This window comes from Kryptolebias marmoratus, linkage group LG2 (assembly GCF_001649575.2).
Source record: "Kryptolebias marmoratus isolate JLee-2015 linkage group LG2, ASM164957v2, whole genome shotgun sequence".
NCBI classification, from domain to species: domain Eukaryota; kingdom Metazoa; phylum Chordata; class Actinopteri; order Cyprinodontiformes; family Rivulidae; genus Kryptolebias; species Kryptolebias marmoratus.
The window spans coordinates 34,554,536-34,574,980 of NC_051431.1; the positions used below are offsets into that span (position 1 = coordinate 34,554,536).

At 40.6% G+C, this 20,445-nt stretch overlaps 2 protein-coding genes across 7 annotated transcripts in view; one reads left to right on the forward strand and one right to left on the reverse strand.

Annotated features, from left to right (window-relative positions):
- The window catches only part of l3mbtl2 (L3MBTL histone methyl-lysine binding protein 2), a 36,539-nt gene extending 35,846 nt beyond the window's left edge, over positions 1 to 693 (reverse strand). For 3 of the 4 annotated variants that reach the window (XM_037981758.1, XM_037981760.1, XM_037981763.1), the window contains exon 1: positions 536 to 667. The gene's annotated coding sequence lies outside the window, so the exon portion shown is untranslated. Of the gene's footprint in view, positions 1 to 535 lie in introns of all 4 variants that reach the window. The other variant, XM_037981759.1, reaches the window with a different exon arrangement.
- Positions 694 to 11,370: 10,677 nt separating this feature from the next.
- ep300a (E1A binding protein p300 a) overlaps positions 11,371 to 20,445 on the forward strand; it is a 42,367-nt gene continuing 33,292 nt past the window's right edge. For all 3 annotated transcript variants that reach the window (XM_017440323.3, XM_017440325.3, XM_017440324.3), the window contains exons 1-2: positions 11,371 to 11,831; positions 15,296 to 15,978. In XM_017440323.3, the coding sequence (XP_017295812.1) occupies positions 11,744 to 11,831; positions 15,296 to 15,978 (771 nt within the window). In that variant the 5' untranslated portion in view covers positions 11,371 to 11,743. The remainder of the gene's footprint in view (positions 11,832 to 15,295; positions 15,979 to 20,445) is intronic.

Below are 20,445 nucleotides of genomic sequence, written 5' to 3' on the forward strand. Positions count from 1 at the left end.
GGGGGGGGGGGGGGGGTGTTGTAAATGACTCGTAGTTACTACCACGCCAAAATTTAGCACAATATCTGTAAACTGACGGAGTTAATTTTATTTGTGTGTTAACTGTGGCGGACATCTTGAATTGGGTTGGCTTCAAAAGTTAATAAGTGGTCGATGTACAGTGAATATTTTCTAAGTCTTCTTAAAATTTGTCCAAATTTCATGAGACTTTTTGCTAACAGGCTGACGGGGAAAACAGCAGTCTGCCTTAATTTATCGGTGGCGGGCGATCATATAAAAACAATCTCAGAAAATAAAACAACTTTTTTTTTATCGTGTAGAAAGCTCCTACTGGATGGGACCGAATTACATTCCGTTAGCACACATCACATTTAAAGCAGTGAATAAAACAGATATTTGAAATATTATATAACAGCGGTTAAATTCTCTCTAAAAGCTAATTTCTGACCAGCTAACAGACAAACTGAGTAAGCTAGCAGCGCTAAAAGCACATTTTATCAATTACAAAGCAGCAGTAAGCTCCGCAATACATTACCTTGTTACTTAGTGGTTCTAACAACTTTAAGACATTTAATAAAAATAATTCACCGACCTAAACTGATCTAGATGGGAGCTGTCATCTTCACACGTTCGTGCTGTCAACAGCTTTTACTGCTGTGACGTAGGTGTTACGTTTCATTACCGCCCCCTGCTGGTGTGGGGGTGTCCTCTAACCCGGAAGGCTGGAGCCTTTTCTTTTTTCTTATTATTTTATTATTATAAACGTATACAATCAACATAAAAAGGCACCATAACAAATACATTATGTGTTCACACAAAGTTACAAAGAACAAACAAACAAACAAAATGGATCGAAAACTTACAGGGGCGTATTGTATATAAAAAAAAATCAAGGGCAATATATTAGATTACAAATGTTTTCAAAACTTAAAATCATTTTTTGACATCAGAAAAAATAAGGACATATAAAAAAATGTAACTCACTCTTCCACTGTATAAAGTTAGGAATGGTTTTAAAGAAGCAACATCTGTGTATGTAATGTTTGGCTGAAAGGAGAATGTTATTTGTACAGTAGTCAATGTTATGGACATTCATAAAAACACCAAATTTAACCTCTTGGATGTTACATCTGTTAAATGTACCCCATGAACCCAGATAAAATGGTGAAGGCTTTTTTGACAAGGAAAACCTTAAAACTAGTCTTTAATATCATGATTATAAATATTAAAATACTCATTAAATATTAAAAAAATATTCTAGTAGAGCCAATGTAACATACCAACTCAAAATGGTTGACTTCCAGCCCACTACCCACTAAAAATATCTCCTGTAAATTGTTTGTGCATCATGTATTACAAACAATCATTTTCATGGTTCACCTGGAGAAAATAATCAAACTAGCCACCAGTAAAAGCTTTGAGCTCACTCCTTTGTCTACATTGTCTACAGTTCAATTTCAATTTAAGTGCGGGTCCTCTACCAAAGGCCTTGGTGCTGAAGGGTTCTAGGCATTATCCTAGCTGTTCGTAGGACTGTGCTCTTCCTGACAGAGACCTCTGAGGTTGTTCCTGGGATCTGTTGGAGCCACTTTTCCAGTTTGGGGGTCACAACACCGAGTGCTCCGATGACCACTGGTACCACTGAGGACTCGACTCTCCATAACTCTTCTATTTCCTCTTTCAGTCCTTGGTATTTCTCCAGCTTCTGATGGAACTTCTTCCTGATGTCACAGTCACTTGAGATTGGTACATCTATCACCACTGCTTTCTTCAGTAGCTTGTCGACCACTACAATGTCTGTTTGGTTAGGCATCACTTGTTTGCCACTCTGGATCTAGAAGTCCCACATTATCTGGGCCCTGCCACTCTCCACCACTCTTGGTGGAGAATGTAGGACCTCCAGTCCATACTTGCCACAGATGTTCCTCTACACTATTCCAGCCACTTGGTTATGGCGTTCCATGTATGCTTTGCATGCCTGCATCTTACATCCTGCTGTTATGTGCTGGACTGTCTCAGGGCCATCTTTACACAGCCTCCATCTTGGGTCCTGTCTGGTATGATAGACCCCGGCCTCTATTGCTCCTGTGCTGCCATGATTAGTGCCTCTGTGCTGTCTTTCAGTCCAGCCCTTTGTGGTGATTGGTGGTTTTTGTGTGTGCGAGTGCTTCCTGGTAGGCGTTTCCTGGGCAGGTGATTGACGCCTCGTCACCACTCCTCTCACACCTGTAATGGATCAGGCTGATCAGAACTGGAGGAGTACTTAAGGCTGCAGTGGGAACCAGACCAGTGCTGGAGCATTGTTTACCATGTGGTAAAGTGCAGAGCCTCTGAGAAACCGCGCTGTGTTTTTGTAAACTCCTTGTTGTGATTCTAGTTCTTGATTTTGTTCCACAAACCTGTGTTCAGGATTACCTGTCCATCTGGAACCAGTCTGGTCTGCATCCAAGTACCCGCTGTCTAGTTAAGTACTCACCTGCACAACTGTACCTGCCTGTTCCTGCTCCTGCTGCCACCTGGATCACGAAACCTACCTGCTGTCTTCTGAATCGCCACTCCACCTTCATTCAGAAAAGACTCACCTCACCTTAACGCCGCTCACTGGAACCTCCACCGGACCTCTGCTGTGAAAGGACTTACCTCGTCTTCTCCTCCGTGTTCTGGACTCATTCCTGTATAGCACAAACACTGGACACTACAAACTCCTTACTCACGACATTCTCTACTCCTCAGGTCCTGGCTCCGGTTCCCACCTGTAAATATTCTGTTCACTGTAAATAAATTCACTTACCATTATGTTCTGGTTTCCGCGTCTGTCTGTTGCCGAACTGCTCACTTGGGTACAGTCTGAATCCTGACACCCTTTGTAGCCACTAGAAGGATTTGTTGACATCAGCCACTTCCTCAATCTGCCTGTGGTACATGCCCTGCAGGGGCTTTTTCCTTTGTTTCTACTCTCGCACACTGGGTATCTTCTGCCTGAAACATTCATGTCTGGAGCATGAGGGACCTTCTCCTTATATGACCTCTGACCTACCATCATCTAATAGTAACTGTTCTCTCTCAAAATTCATTCTGCCCTAGCTGGTTCTTGGTCCCACCCTGGATAAGTGTTTATATTCCAAGCTTTCAGTCTTGAACAATCCAATGCGTAGAGACAGGTTGTTTATTATTTCTGAGACTCGTGGAATGAAAACAAGTGTTTTATCCAGAAAAAAGTTTTGATTGTGAAATCATTTGTAATGTGGAAATTGAAAGTTGATGGGTATTTATGTGTATATTTGTTTACTAAGAAAATTGGTCAAAATGGTTTAACAAACTTTATTTCTCTTAGTCCTTACAGTAGATTGTCCAGAAACTTTGAACAGGATGAGGTTGTTGCAGTGCCAGCATTTGGAGCATCCAGCCATATTTTGAGACTCTTATTTCGTAACAAACGGAGAGGAAGACCTTGATGGGAGACTGCAGCTAACTTTGTTTTATGTTTGTCCTGTGTTGATCTCCCCTGGTCTCGTCTCTCTCGAGCTGTTGTTAAACCTAAATTAAAGTCTACATTTACTAAATGTACATCATGCATATTCTGTAAGTTTCTGTAAAGTCCAGAAGTAAAGTAAAATAGAAGGGTCTTGTCCATGAGTGAGGGAGAAATGGAGTGGTAAGGGGATTGGGGCAGAGACAGTAGAGCCAAAGACTGAAGTTAAGTTGTCAATTTATCTCTCAACCCTAACTTAGCTTAACTTAACCTAACCTATGATCATGAGCTATGAGAGGTGCACAGAAACATGAGATTTCAAGTAAAAGTGTCTACAAAAAGCTTAACCTGAAGAGAGCTCAGTGTTTCCATGTAACCCTATTTTAAAAAATCTTAAACATTCTTCACAGTATCTGTTGAAAACCCACAACATAAGACAACAAGCAGGAATGAGTAGAAGAGAGATGAATGGTCTCCACAGATATAGAAACAGTTACTTACATAGAGTTCTGTGTTTTTTTTTGCAAGTGCAATAGCAGCAGCAGGAGCAGCTAGCTGTAGCACTTTTAGTGCAACAGGGACCATGTCTGGCAGAAATATATTATAATACTTATGCTGTAATCACGAAAGACAAAACTGACAGCAGTGTAAAGGTTTATAAAGTAGTGTTCACTTGAGCTGCTATGAACTTTTAAATAAACAAGTTGTTATTAAGATTAAAGTAATTCACTGTGGTCTCAGGTGCACTCAGACTCGCCTTTAGCTTGTTTGATCAGAGTCAAACTGAGGTTGCTCGAAGAGCTATCTACAATTCATCCAGCTATTCATATTTTTTACCTGCTTTTTTGTGCAGAGTTGTGGAGCTGGTGCCTATTTCCAGTGATCATTGTGTGAGAGATGGGGTACACATTAACCCAGAAATTCATGTTTTTCACAAGCAAAAACATGATCAGCCTTATGCACTCAATGGCAGCGATAAATAAATGATTTTTTTCTCCATAATTTGTAAATGTACTGAAGACACTCACCGGCCACTTTATTAGGTACAGTTGTTCAGTTGCTTGTTAACACAAATAGCTAATCAACCAATCACATGGCAGCATTTCCATGCCAGATATGTAGATGTGCTGAAGGCGACTTGCTAGAATTTAAACCAGACATCAGAATGGAGATTTGAAGTGACTTTGAATGTGGCATGGTTGTTACTGCCAAACAAGCTATGTATTATAGAAACTGCTGATCTTCTGAAATTTTTACACACGACCCTCGTGTGTTTGGAGAGAATGGTCCAAGGAAAATAGAAAATATCCAGTGAGCATCATTTGTGCGGACAAAAAGATCTTGCTAATGTCAGAGGTCAGAGGAGAATGAGCAGACTGGTTGGAGATGACAGAAAGGCAACAGTAGCACAAATAACCACTTGTTGGTAAGAAAGGTCAGCAGAAAACCATCTCTGAACACAACATGTCGAACCTGGAAGCAGATGGACTACAGCAGCAAAAAAACAGCAAACTGAGGCTACACTTCACATAGGATCACTGAAATTGGACAGTAAGAGATTGTCAAAACATTTCCTGGTCTGATGGGTCTGTAGCTAAATGCTAGCTAAAAGTAGCAAAATGCTATATAAAAGCTAAAAGTAGCAAAAAGCTAGGTTAAAACTAAATGTAATAAAAGGGTAGCTAAATCCTAAAAATAAGTTACAATGAAAGCTACAAGCTAAAGTAGCAAAAGTCTAACTAAGTATATCGAAAGACTAGCTAGAATATAAAAGTGTCAAAATGCTTCCTAAAAGTAGCAGATTGTAGCTAGAAGCTAAAAGTAGCAAATGCTAACTAAAACTAAAAGCAGCAAAAGGCTAGCTAAACATGAAATTGTAAATAAGAAGCTAAAAGTAGCAAATAGCTACGTAGAAACTAAAAGCTGCAATAGCTTAGCTAAAAACAACAAAAGGTTAACAAAAAGCTAAAAGTAACTAATTATAGATAGAAGCTAAAAGCAGCAAAACACTAGGTAAAAGCAGAAAAGGCTTAGCTAAAAACTAAAAGTATAAAAAGGCTAGCTAAAATAAGCAAATGCTTGGTAAAACAGCAACGTTTTAGCTAAAATCTAATATTAGCAAAAGGCTAGCTGAAAGCTAAATGAGCTGAACATTTTGATAAATGAAAGGCACAAAGTGTTTACAAGTATTTGGATTTCACAAAACCTGAAAAAGAAAATCAGGAAACCAATATTGTGACTGCTGAAACAGCATTTCCAAACAAAAAATACAAAGCCATCATCAATGGAGCTGTGATATCTCATTCACCATAACATTCACAAAATAAATAAATAAATAAATACAAAGTTAAACTGAATGGAGGCGATGATGACGTCACATCTCAGCTAAACTCTTTAGATTGCCTCAGAGCCTTGATTCATGTAAGCTGTTATTACCAATAGTTTTATTTTTTTGTGTGTTAAATTGAGTCAAATAAATAAAGAAAACAAATGAGCCACATTCCTATTAAAAAAACAACAACAAAGAAAAAAACAAGCTCATTAGCCTCGACATGTTGATTTGGAAAAAATACATTTTTACAGGAAGACATGTTAGTGTAAATGGGAATTCTCTAAAATGGTTTCATAGTTCATCATTTTGATTTTCAGAAGTTGCTTAAATAAAACAAAAAAGGATGCTTGGTGATGACAAGTTTGATTCTAACACAATTTATTCTTTAAATAGTACTTGAATTTATGAGCTTATAAAAAGAATTCTGCATTTTACTTCCCTACCTGCCTTTGGGCAGATGTTGTTTTATACTTGTGGGACTTTTATAAAATACCCACTAAACACTGATGAACACCAATTATTCTTTGTCAGAATTATTGAGTTATTATCAACATTGTGCTCTATATATAGACAGCATCTCTTTAATGCTAAAACAGAAAACAACATTTTGTATTTTGAACTGCAGAATCAGGAAAGTGGAGCTAAAATTCTATCACATTTAAAGTGGGTGACGTTTTACAGGTGAAAGGTCATTGTTGGATGAGAATCTCAAATTCAAACTGCTGCATTTTCAGGCCTGTGAGGAATAAAGAACATTCTGGCAAAATGAGTCGGAATGAGCACAGACTGTCTTACAAAAAAGGGGAAAATATTGATTTTTGCCATAAGTAACTCCATATAAACACCATCTGTGATCTCAGTAACTAAAATAGCATATATTCTTTCTAATCTACTTTTAAATTAAAATTTACAAACAGATATGGCTTCAGAAATAACCCTTTTGATTCCAATCCCTTTAATTTCCTTTGACATTGACCATTTGTATAATGATTGACATCACTCTGAAGCTTCGAAATTCCCTTTTTTTAAAAAAAACAAAAACAAAACAGGGCTGTAATTCCTGATGTCATCACTCCAGACCAATAAAAATCAAGTTTTTAAATCAGCACACTTATAAACATAACTAGTTGTTGCTAGCCATGTGATAAACCACCAAATTTCAACAAACTGTGTATCATTTTGAAGCTTAGAGATGGAGAATTTAAAAATTCTGGCTTTTTCCTCTCTGGCTATCTGCAGCAGTCATGGAGCGAGAGCTGGTGTACATGCTGGACAGGTGTCCAGTCCATCACAGGGACATGTAGAGATGAACAAGACAAAGAAGCATTCGTGGTCTCACTCACACCTGGAGACAACTTAGAGTTGTATGCATGTTTTTGGTCAGTGGGAGGAAACTGGAAACTGTCACTCCATTCAGCAAATTAATTTCTGAAAATGATATTTTAGCATGATGAACAGACTATGTTCTGATGAGAGCAACCATCCGGTGTGCTGAAATCGATACAGTATATGTAGTCGGAGAATAATTGTCAGGTTAGTGGATAATAGATTGGACCCAAAATGCAGACACTCAAAGAGCTCCAAAAGAAAAACTAAATGATCAAAAATACAAATAAAAACAAAAGGCTGGCGTGGCAGCAATACAAACTAAATAACAAAAACTTACAAAAGCCAGATTGCAAGGAACACGAGAGGCGAGTCACAAGGATAACCGGACAGCACATGAGAGTGACACTGATCCAGTGAGGAAGTAAGGAAGAAGACTGGGATTTAAAGGCAGAGGGGGACTGATTACTGATTAAGGGTTCGTTCTGTAACCGGAGGGTTGCTGGTTCGAGCCCCCGCTCCGTCAGTCTCAGCCGTTGTGTCCTTGGGCAAAACACTTGACCTGCCTTGCCTGCTGGTGGTGGACAGAGGGTTTGGTGGCGCCCCAGAGCAGCTGTGGCTACAATGTAGCTTACTGCCATCAGTGTGTGAATGGGTGAATGATTGTAGTGTGAAGCGCTTTGGGGTCCTTGGACTAGATAAAGCGCTATACAAGTGCAAGCCATTTACTATTTACCATTACAAACAAGGGACAGGTGTGGGTGGTTGAGGCCCACTGAGGGAGAGTGAGTGATCTACAAGGAACACAAGGAGCAGAACCACAAAAGAAAACATATTAAACACTGGGGAATAAACTAAACACAGGGAAAACACAAAACAATAAACCTAATACAAAAGTAAACTCAAAGATTCTCAAACCCTGACAATAATGAGATAAATGCACAAATCTGATAAACAGCAATATCATTCAGTACCAAAGAAACGTCTGGTAATGAGAGCAAGTTCAATCTAGGTTGGAAAACCATCTCCCAATGTGAAGTTTTTTGCCTTAATCAATCAGATTGAATAAAAAATAAGAATTCATGTGGAACAACTGCTTCAGGTTGGAGGGGACCTTCCAGAGAGCAGGTTTATGTCACAGAATTTGTTACTGTGGTGATACACTCTAGGTTTTCTGAGCTTTCACTAAACTCGCTTTCTAGAATACCTCTCAGATCACAACCATTTTGTTACAGAGAGATTAGTTGTGCCATCTGGAGATGATGACCAAGCATAGCAGCATTAAAATCTTTATGGATTGCCAGACACTGCTTTAGTGAAAAATCTCAACACAACTCAGCACCAGGGTCAAGCAAGTTATGACATCATCATTCTGATACTAAACATGTGGCAGTGACACCACTGTACAAATACCACACTGCTCAAACAAATAAAGGGAACACTTAAACAACACAATATAACTCCAAGTAAATTAAACTTCTGTGAAAGCAAACTGTCCACTTAGGAAGCAACACTGATTGGCAATCAGTTTCACATGCTGTTGTGCAAATGGAACAGACAACAGGTGGAAATTATTGGCAATTAGCAAGACCCACTCAATAAAGGAGTGGTTCTGCAGGTGGGGACCACAGACCACTTCTCAGTACCTACGCTTTCTAGCTGATGTTTTGGTCATGTTTGAATGTTGGTGGTGCTTTCACACTCGTGGTAGCATGAGACGGACTCTATAACCCACACAAGTGGCTCAGGTAGTGCAGCTCATCCAGGATGGCACATCAAAGCGAGCTGTGGTAAGAAGGTTTGCTGTGTCTGTCAGCGTAGTGTCCAGAGGCTGGAGGCACTACCAGGAGACAGGCCAGTACACCAGGAGACGTGGAGGAGGCCGTAGGAGGGCAACAACCCAGCAGCAGGACCGCTACCTCCACCTTTCTGCAAGGAGGAACAGGAGGAGCACTGCCAGAGCCCTGCAAAATGACCTCCAGCAGGCCACAAATGTGCATGTATCTGCACAAACGGTTAGAAACCGACTCCATGAGGATGGTATGAGGGCCCAACAGCCACAGATGGGGGTTGTGCTTACAGCCCAACACTGCAGGACGCTTGGCATTTGCCAGAGAACACCAGGATTGGCCAATTTGCCACTGGCACCCTGTGCTCTTCACAGATGAAAGCAGGTTCACACTGAGCACATGTGACAGAGTCTGGAGACGGTGTGGAGAGCGAGATGAGATCCTCAGACCCCTTGTGAGACCATATGCTGGTGCGGTTGGCCCTGGGTTCCTCCTCATGCAGGACAATGCTAGACCTCATGTGGCTGGTGTGTGTCAGCAGTTCCTGCAAGATGAAGGCATTGAAACTATGGACTGGCCCGCTTGTTCCCCAGAGCTGAATCTGATTGAGCACATCTGGAACATCATGTCTCGCTCCATTCACCAACATCACGTTGCACCACACTGTGCAGGAGTTGGCAGATGCTTTAATCCAGGTCTGGGAGGAGATCCCTCAGAAGACAATCTGCCACCTCATCAGGAGCATGCCCAGGTGTTGTAGGGAGATCATACAGGCACGTGGAGGCCACACACCATACTGAGCCTCATTTTGTCGTGTTTTAAGGACATTACATCAAAGTTGGATCAGCCTGTAGTGTTTTTCCACTTTAATTTTGTGCGTGACTCCAAATCCAGGCATCCATTGGTTAATAAATTTGAATTCCATTGATGATTTTTGTTGTCAGCACATTCAACTTTGTACAGAACAAAATATTCAATGAGAATATTTCATTCATTCAGATTTAGGATGTTTTATTTGAGATTTGCCTTTATTTTTTTTAGCAGTGTACAAACATCCATCCATTCATTCGTCTAGCCATCAGAGTCAAACATTCACTTTGGTGCAATCCTCCATCCTGAGCAGCACATTGGCGACAGTGGGAAGGAACAACTCCCTTTAACAGAAAGAAACCTCCAGCAGAACCAGGATGGCAATCTGCCTCAACTACAGAAATGTGTTAAACACTGAATTGAAGGCAGCAGGACTCGGTTTACAGAAGCTCCCATGTTGTGTTTTTGAAACCAGAGTCTGGACACTCACAATGTGGGGTCTTAAGTCTCACCTGCTCCCTTGCACACAAGCCTTGTGTTACATGACCTTTCTTTTAAGAAAGAACTAATTACAGCTAATCATGTTAGAAAAAATAATATTTGAATATATATCAGCAAAAATGATCTGAGGTGTATTTTTTAAAGTCCTGCTTGTTTACATGGTGTGACATAAAACTTATAATAGAGCCACCCCATGGGGACCCTGTACCCACTTTGGCTTCAACTTCATGCTTCTCATATGGAGGCAAGTATTTCCTTACATATCAATGGCCTCGACAGGATGGAAGTTAAGAGGACGAATAAAAGAGACAAAGAGAAAGCGGTCCAAGTGTAATTTCTATGGGAAGAGAAACAGGTTAGTGACAGAAATGGTTGCATGTATAAACATGGAGAGTAAAGACAGACTGAAGAAATGAGGTCTAAGCCTATAGCGGCAGAACTAAGGGAGAGCTCAGGAAACCCAAACCAACCCGAACTATAGGACTGATCAAAAAGGAAAGTCTTAAAAGCAGACAGGGTGTCAGCCTCACAGACAGAAACTGGAAGAGAGGAGCCTGAGAACTGAAAGCTCTGCCTCCTGTTCTACTTTCAGAAACTCTAGGAACCACAAATAAACCTGTCCTCTTTTAGGAGTGTGTGTGTCTTTGTGGGAAGAAACATGATTATTGGAGGATTCTAGATACTTCTCCAGGGCTGATTTTGCGTTTAAAATTTTGGTAAAACCAAACAATACAAACTATAAGGGTAACAGTTTTACCTGAATCAAGAATAAAGTTACACCTTTTCAGAAAAATCCTACAGTTTTCCGTATTTGTAAATGCACATTTTTTCCCCTGCACATTCAGTTTTATATTGAAGGTTTTTTTTTATTTATAAACTAAAGGTTTGACAATAAAGGGCAGACAGTTACGTGCTAAAGATAAATGCTGTTTAACATCATGCATATTTTGTTTTTCCAGCTAAACAATTGGCTTGGTTGTTGCTTAAATAAAGAAATGAACAGTTTTTCCCCTCGCAATAAAAAATACTCCGTCGGTTTTCTTCGCATCCCCCGAGCCTCTGCCACCAGCAGCGGCACCGTCACTTCGCAGCTAAACGAGCCTTTTCTGCCCGACATTATCCTCGTCCTGACGGATGCAGTCATGGAGGCGACACCCGGGGACGGTTTATTTACATCCGACAAGGCGCTAGAAGTTTAGAGACAAGCCGATGCGTGTGTCTCTCTCTTCTTTACTTTCACCGACCCCTCCTCCTCCTCCGCTGGCAGAAATTTATAAAGAACAAAAAATCCGCCGAGGGAGGGAGGGAGGAGGGGGGTTGATATACGCCGAGGCTGAAATCGAGAGGCGAACCCAGGGAAAGAGGAGCAATTTGTACTCGGGACTTTCCCCCTCTTAGTACCCCGAAAGGAGGGGGAAAAGTCGCAGTGTAGTAAACGAAAAGGAATGAGCTTCTAGGGGCGTAAGACGTCTGCAACGGTGGAGACTTTATATATTTTTATTACGAAAAAATATGGCCGAGAACGTTCTGGACTCTGGCCCGCCTTCAGCCAAGAGGCCTAAACTCTCCTCTCCGGCACTTTCCGCCTCCGCCAGCGACGGTAAGTGTTGATCATGGTATCGTTTCTATCGACGATATTCGTTTACTTTGTATCGTCTTTCGCTGGCTTGTTTGCTTCTAATGGGCCAAAGACAGAAGAATCGTTCCTCTGTTTTTGTTGTGGGTTGCTAATGTTAGCGTGTGTATGTCGGACGTGAGGAATGGCTGTTAGCATGTGAGCTAACAGCCATTTTAGCCGGTGTTGTGCCGAAAAAAAGCACCCTGCCGTGAGAAGCTCCTCCGTTATGGTAGGCTCATTTAAAGGCTGTTATCTCCAGTCGAATAAAAGCCAAAATTGATAAACCGACTTCTGTACTTTGAAAAACAAGGTTAGAATATAAAACCATTAATGTGTGATTTTATGGCAAAATAGTCAGACCAGGAAAGTTGCAACCACAAAATTAACATAATCTACCAATATTAATTCCCTAACTAATGTCATAATATCAATGAAACCGTTTATCTTTAGAGCCAAAGATATGTACTACCTGGCAGCCCTGCCTGTCGTAAAATTAGGGTCCTACCTGTGTATAGATACCTATGTAAAAAGAATAAAAATCTGTCGATGAATGTGTTCCTAATGGCCGTAAAACAACAACTCAAACCAGCGTGCCACTTCGAACGGGCTTCGCTATTCAGGGGTGCTTTTTTCGACACAACACCGGAGGTAGTTGTTAGCTGTGAAGCTAGCTGAGTTCACAACTGACGGTCCCGTCCGTGTCTAATAATGGCTACTTCAGTCTGGTTTGAATATGTGCTCGGTCACAATACAACTTCGTTCTAAGTTTTTTTAATGCCTTTCAGCTGCATCACGCTGTCAGGCATCCACGAACAGACCCCTTTACGAGGTTTCGAGGCTATCAGCGACTGAAGGAATCCCGTTTTGCCGTTTTTTTTTTTTTTTTCAAACGTGCTGCCGTTGATAACGTTGGCGAAATCAAAGGCTGCTGAACCGTGTGGACGAGCTAAATTTAGGCCCACGGGTCTGAGTGATTGTTAAGCTCAAATAAACCTTGTTGGTATTTTCTTTTGGTTGATGGCGTGTGGCAGCAGCTATAACGGCCTAAGAAGACAACCCGGAGAGTCGGTGTCATGTCAAAACACTCATCTATTAGCCAGGAGGGTCGAGCTTAGTTAACAAGCTTCCTCATCACTGAAATAACATTTTTCACATCTTTCTGTCGCATCTTGTGCTTTCTGTGTAGCACTAAGTTGTCAGTCGATTGATAAATAGTCCAGACGATGCACAAGTTTTTTTTTTTTTCGGTGGCATGGTATGTTTTGAGTCTGCTGCAGTGCTGTCAAGAAAACCCATCAGTATGGAGATGCAATTTATTGCTTCCAGATTTACTGTTCCCAAGTAGGGGTGGGAACCTTTAGTCACCCCACGATTATAAAATCATTACTGATGCATCTCAGTGCATAGCACCTCAAACAAAATCCCAAGCATAGAATCTCTGATGTAAAATAAATAAATTATCTTGCATTTTCAAACAGTTTTGGGGAACTAAATGCTCAAAAAGAGTAGTCCAAATGCTGAGTACGCGTACAGTGATGAATGTCAATGCATCATGTTAGAATTATTTTACCTACTTTATTGTTTTACCACTTTGTTTTTGGCCCTGTAGTAGAGGATGGGAATGGCTCCAAAGTGGGAAACATGGTACACAAGCCCTAGTTTTCAGTGACCGAATGTGGGCTTGAATCCTTCACATTAAAAGCTACACTGAACTTTTCCAAGTTTGATTGAAATGTCGCTTGCTCAATGGTCCTCTCTTAGCAGTGGAAGCAAATTCCACTCAACCTGGGTGGATACAGATACAACTTGAATATAGTGTGGCTCTTGTCAACATTATTTTTCATTTCAACATCATAGAAGCTGAAGTACATCCCAACACTGGCTTTCAATGCAGAAAGAGCTGTTTATGTCTTGGTCAGCCATCTTGTTCTTGTGTCTCTAGTGTGTGCGCACTAAAAACTGTTGGGGCACTGCACTTCCGTCTTCTGCATTCCTCAACAATATTAACAATAAATAATAATCAGTATTTGACATTTTTAAACCTATTTAGAATCTTTCATGTCCTCGTCATTTTGCATTAAAACATTGATATCATTTTCAAGGTACATGTGGCTTTGGGTTGCAGGATGTTTGCTACAAAAGCTGGTTTGAAAAACTAAAGTAAAAGCACGCAGCTGTGAATATGGGTAACTTGTGCAATGTGATTGTTTAAATGACAGGTGTCTGTAGTTTGCTCTGATAAACATCAGGGCTTATTCAAAAGGAACTACATGGATTAACTTGTCCAGAAACAACCCAGAATCTCAGAATCTGAAAGCTAAATGATGTAAGAAAAATACATTTCTTTTTGTTCACTGAATCAGCATGTCCTTTGGTCCTCTGAATATGTCCTCAAATTTGATTTGATTTGATTAATTTTCTGCTAACTGATCACTTAATATATACTTATGCAAATTAGTTGTTCTTACAGCCCATTGAAACAATGCTTCATTTACTGAGAAGATTGATTCAGTTAAAAGCAATTGTCTAATGTTTATCTACAGGCCTTTTGTAGATGAAATATTAAATAAAAATGAGAAAATAAATGATTAGTTGTTTATTATCCTAAGATATGTTGCAATAGTTAGGACAGATTTGTTGGTCCCCTTAAAGAGACTCCCAGGATGTGGATGCAAGTAGAAATGCAACCCCAGGTTGATCAGTTGGGTAGTTTAGATGGTAGAAAAAGAGCCAAGAAAACCATATAAAGACTATCAAGATATCCTGGAGCGAAGCATACTGCCCAGTGTCAGAAAGCTCCAGCTCAGGGGTCCTTCAACAGGATACAAATTCAAAAAAGGTTAAAAAACAAAAACAACTGGACTTCTATTCTGTAGTTGAAGACGTTTCGCTTCTCATCCGAGGAGCTTTCTCAATTCAGAAATAGAGAGTGTGGAGTTGAGCTTTTAAAGCTGAGATGTGATGTAAGCTGGATTGCTTTCAAATTGTTCTCACTCTCCTAACAATAGAGGCTCGTTAGGGTCCTTGTTTGTCTGACTCACTGATGGGCCACTCTGGTCACATGAGTGCAGGTGTTGATTGGAGTGAAACTGACTGGGGATCAGGCCTAAAGCTCCATTATATGTTTTTGAAAGCTGGAATCTGAGACCTCCTCCTCTGTTTAATGTTGGTTTCTCCTTTTTGAACGTTAAAAGTATTAAAAGTTCACCGCTAACTTTGGACTGGCTTGTAAACGTTCTTATTGTTATGTTTGTTTGTTTTTTCTGTTTGGTAACCACTGGTTGTATACCACTTAATAGCCCTATTATTATTTTTTTTTTTTTCAAATATTAGGATCATACCACCTAAACGTGTCTTTGACTGTTTGCCATCCTTTTGCCCTTTTTAAGCTTTGGCTTCCATCTCACATTATCGTCTTTTCTAAACTTTGCATTTCTTCATTTCAGATTTTGGTTCACTGTTTGACTTGGAGCACGACCTCCCAGATGAGCTCATCATCCCTAATGAACCAGGTCTGGTCAATGGGGGTGACCTCAACCAGTTGCATCTGCACACCGGTTTGGGAGGAGGACCCGCAGGGTTGGGTGCTGGAGGTGGTAATGCAGCAGCAGGAGGAATGGGTCTTGGGCTTGGTCCTGGAGGGGGTCCTGGGAGTGTTGGCGGAGGCCAAGATGCTGTGGCCAAGCACAAACAGCTGTCTGAACTTTTGCGAACAGGGCCAACCACCTCAAGTCAACAAGGGCATCAAGGAGCCATGAGCAGCCCAGGGGGCCCTGCAGCCATAGGGCAACATTTGGCGAACATGAAGGCATCCTCAGGTCAAGGGCCTCAGCAAATGATGGGCCAGGGACAGCAGCAGCACCTCTCCCCCCAGCAGCAGGCCAACATGATGCAGCAACACAGTGGAATGATGGGTAACAGGGCTATGATTGGTGTGCAGCAGAAAGCTAATAATGGACAGCAGCAGTCAGGGATGATTGGGAACCAGGTGATGAATGGCTCCCCCAGGATGGGCTTTGGTAATCAGGGGATGGCTGGAGGCAGCAACCTGTTGGCTGACACTCTACAGCAGCAAGGAGCTGGGGGGCAAGTTGGATCAAGAGGCCAACAACACGGCGCAATGAACAAGGTAGGAACTGGTGGTGTGCCACGCTGCAAAATTTGGATGCCAGTATCACCAACATCGATCCAATCTGATACCGTATTTTCCGGACTATACGGCGCACTTTAATTTTCAATGTCCAGCCTTCAATTTTCTCCAAAAACGACAGTAAGGCGCTCTGCCTTATAATCTGGAGGGCCTTATATATATAAGAAATGGTGATGTTTTAGTACGACTTTGGTAAACTACAAAGCTGCACCGCTTGCAGCATTAAGGCTCAGTTATAGTCACGCAGGGCTCTGTGCACGTTGCACGGACCTGAGCGAGCGCTGTAGGTAGGTGTTTATACTTGATGCTTATGTCGGTGCAGTATTCTCCGAATAAGACGGAGTTGTTTTGTTTCGCTTAATGTGTCTTATAATCCAGTGCGTCCTATAGCGTGGAAAATATGGTACTTTAAACTTCTAAGAGGAGCCTGTATAGTTTCACATAAGAGAGATCAGTGTGTCACGTTTATCATTTATATGCTAAATCTAAAGATATTTTCATGACTATTAAATGACCAATTTTTGCTTTCCATTGTTAATTAGCCAATTATTTGCATTTTAAAACTTTAAAGGACAGATTCTAGACAGTTTCAAATTTAAAAAACATATATTGCACTAACTGGATTTACAAAAAAATGGCCAGAAGCAGAGAATGATACACTGTAAAACAGTCTTCATAACAAACTAATGTATCGATCCAATACAACGGAAGTGTTTATATTATCGATTATTGTATCAATCTGCGCACTCCTTCATTCCAAGCTTGGCACGACATTTCAAGTGGTCCGTTTGATTTATTCTGCAAAATTAACACAAAGAGAAATTTACTTTGTACTTAGTGATTTGTGTGTGAAGATAATCAAATTCTTGCCCATACTTTTATCTTGTTTTTAAAAAACAAACTCGAAAACCAAAAAAAGGTTTTCTCAAACTATGTCAACTGGTACCCTTTCAAAGAGTTTACTTCAGTAATTTCCCAGATATATTTATTTGCAGTTCTAAAATGCAGGTCCACACTCAATGTAAACAAACACTCTGCCGAAAACCATGAGTTGTAAATGCTTGATTTTTGATTGATTGACCTATGTTAGTGTGGCTGTTGTCTGTGTAAGTAAGCAAACATGGCTGAATCCAGTGTGTTAGTGAGGAATCCGAAAACTCTGCCTGGTATCAGCAGGCATCCTTCCCGAAAAAAAATAGAAAATTTAAGACTGATGGAGTCAAATGGTAAAATTTGGGGCCAGTTTGAGGTATCTTTGTGTGTAATAACTAGAGATGCATTGATTCCAGTTTTGTGGGCCAATTTTTGATATTTGTACAGCTCTGCCAATACCAGTTTTATTTTATTTTTTAATTAATTACTCTGAGAACTATAATCAATTAATTAAATAATTAATACAAGCTATCCATCCATCCATTTTCTTGACCCACTTTTCTGTGCAGAGTTGCAGAGCTGTTGCCTTTCACCAACAGTCATTGTGCAAGAGACAAAGTACACCCTGGACAGGTCCCAAGTAGGGGTGGGCATCGTTTGAATTTGAACGATTCCGGCGCCGATTCCGGTTCCTAATGAATCTCGATTCCGATTCTTTTAAGAGACAATATATACTGTAACCTTTCTTTGTCACTCTTCAGATATTTACACCAACATCTTTCCCTTGGACACTATGGTGAATGGAGTCTGACTGACTAACGTTAGCAAAACTAAAAAATACATGGGTTAACGTTAGCTGGGTACTTGCATTTGAGTTGACCCACCGTTTTAGGTTGAGTATAACTTATTAGTTGCCTCAAAGTTGGTATAAGACCAATATTATATTTTATTGTTTTACTTACCTGACTGCAGTGCAGTGCTAAGCTGAGGCCATCATCTCTGGGTTCAAGCCTCCAAACAGAAGCTGGCGCTCCATGTTCAACAATTGCTTCCTTGACTGAAACACACTAAAACTGACTAAACTTAACATCAAATACACCACAGTATAGCCCAGGGTTTCCCCCAGAAAAGAGGCTAAGCCTGGTGGTAGGTGGCCATTCGCCGGCCGACTGATTTAGCAAAAAAAAAAAAAAGATTAAAGTTGACAGGAAAGTTGAAAATATGGCTATTTATTATGTGATATTGTAAGTTGTGTCAAATATTTACACAACTACAGTTTGACAAAAAGGACCTTTTTAAAATACTTTTAAAAACAAAAATACAATTAAAATAAATACTAATTGTTTGCACCAAATTTGAATCCGAATTTAAGTCACATTTACAAATAAATTAAATTAACATAAATGAAAAAGTGCAAACAAAGCACCAACACATGTCTCACTTCCAGGCCAATAAATAACAACAGAGAACTCTGAGAAACAAGTTCAAAACATGCTTACCATATTCAGTCTTGTAAAGCCACCTGCTGAATTTCGGCTCAACTAACCATTTTTGGTTAAACCCGCTCGTTCCATGTTTATTACTGTGGCTCCAGCGACCTGCTAACTCCAGGTAGCTGAAGGAGGCTCGGCCTCAGGGCTCATTAGAGTCACGCAGGGCTCCGTGAACAGAGCGCGGTCCTGAGCGAGGTGGGGGCGTTTATACTTGGCGCTTACATCACTGCAGTATTCTCCCAAAAGAAAGGGGCAGTACGCTACGTAACCAGTGGAAATGCAGCAAAAATGGTTGAATTGAGCGTGGCACGCTTTCCGCCCTAAGTTACAAAAGGGGCACAACACGACACCAGGCGGGACCTTCACGCAGGGGCGGGGACAGCGTGATTGTGTCATTGTTGGCGTCCGCACCCTCGCGCGGTGAGGTAGATAAAGGTAGTGGTTTTCGGGGTGCGGGTGGAAAAAAGTGTTTTTAAAAAAAAAAAAAAAATCACGTATTTATAATAAACAAGCGGAGCGTAGCCTGGTGGCCCACCAGGCTTGTAATACGCTGGGGGAAACCCTGATAGCCTAACTACAAAATACAAACATGCTACATATCACAAATCTCATTACTCACTCCCGTACTTGCAGTTTCTTTTTTCTTTTTTTGTCACCGCCAAACTTCCTTCATTTTTTGCGCCTCTTTCTTCTTCTTCCTGTAGATTTTTTTGGCGTCTGACTAATAACTTTGGGCCTCAATCAGATTGGAGAGGAGTTTGTGTTTTTCTGTTTTCATTCAACGGGGTTGGGGGTGAGATCAGATGGAGGACGGGCTGTTTTCTCCTGAGACTCTCCATCTTTGCTGCTGCCTCTCTATAACGCTTCAAATATGATGGTTTTCAGAAAAAGATGTGGCTTGAATTATTTATCATAACTGGTTTTACTTGGCCTATCAACACAATTAAAAAAAAACTGGCGTATAGTTTGTAGTCTGTATATTTGACAGAAATTGAAACAGTCTGGGAGAGGGCACATCTTTCCCCGCTAGAGTGATTTAAATTGGTCATGTGACTAGGACGCACCTAGGAGACTTTCTGCGGACTCTTCTTTGTTGTTGTTCTGCTGCTGCTTCTTCCAGGTGTTGAAATTAAAAAATTTGAACAATTCTGGGATAATTGGCATGTTAGTCTCAGTTCCAGTCAATTCTCAAGACTTAATGCCCAGCTCTAGTCCCAAGTCACAGGGACACAAAGAGACAAATGAGACAAGCAACTATTCATACCTAGGGACAATTTACTTACCAGTAATGTGTGTTTTTGGTCAGTGGGAGGATACTGGAGAACCTGGAGAAAACCCACATATGCCATGGGAAAACATGTAAACTCAACACAGGAAGGCTCCAACTGATCGTGTTGCAATTTACTGTAGAGGGGAGCTTTAAAGTGTCCACTATTAAAGATGGATGAAACAGCTGAGTAACAGACTGACAGAAAGCTTTCACACCGCTGCTCTACACAGTGGAAATGATAATGTCCTATAATAATGACAATGGCTGCAGAAACAAGAGATCTTTTAATCTGTAAAGGTGAGATGATGGTTTATCTAATCCAAGGACCCCAAAGCGCTTCACTACAATCAGTCATTCACCCATTCATCCACACATTCACACACTGATGGTGTAGCCACAGCCGCCCTGGGGCAGACTGCCATTTAGGGCTGCAACTAACGATAATTTCAATAATCGATTAATCGGGCGATTATTTTCTCGATTAATCGATTAATCGGTCGTCTGGGAATTCATTCATTCATTCAGTCATTCATTTTGGCCCACATAAAAAAGTTATCTGTATGTAAAGGAGTAGGTTGATGTAAAACTTTTACTACTTTCTTATTTTTAAATAAATCAATATAAATTCAATTCAACATTCTCACTTTATATACTTAACTCTCAAGCAGAAAATAACAACAGCTTATTTACCACCCGTGTTTCACATCTCTAAAAAACTTACAACTAAATCAATTAAACACACACACTACAAGTACCATTAAAACAATTAATTACAAAAATAAGTAGATGTAAATTTAGTTAAATGTTGCC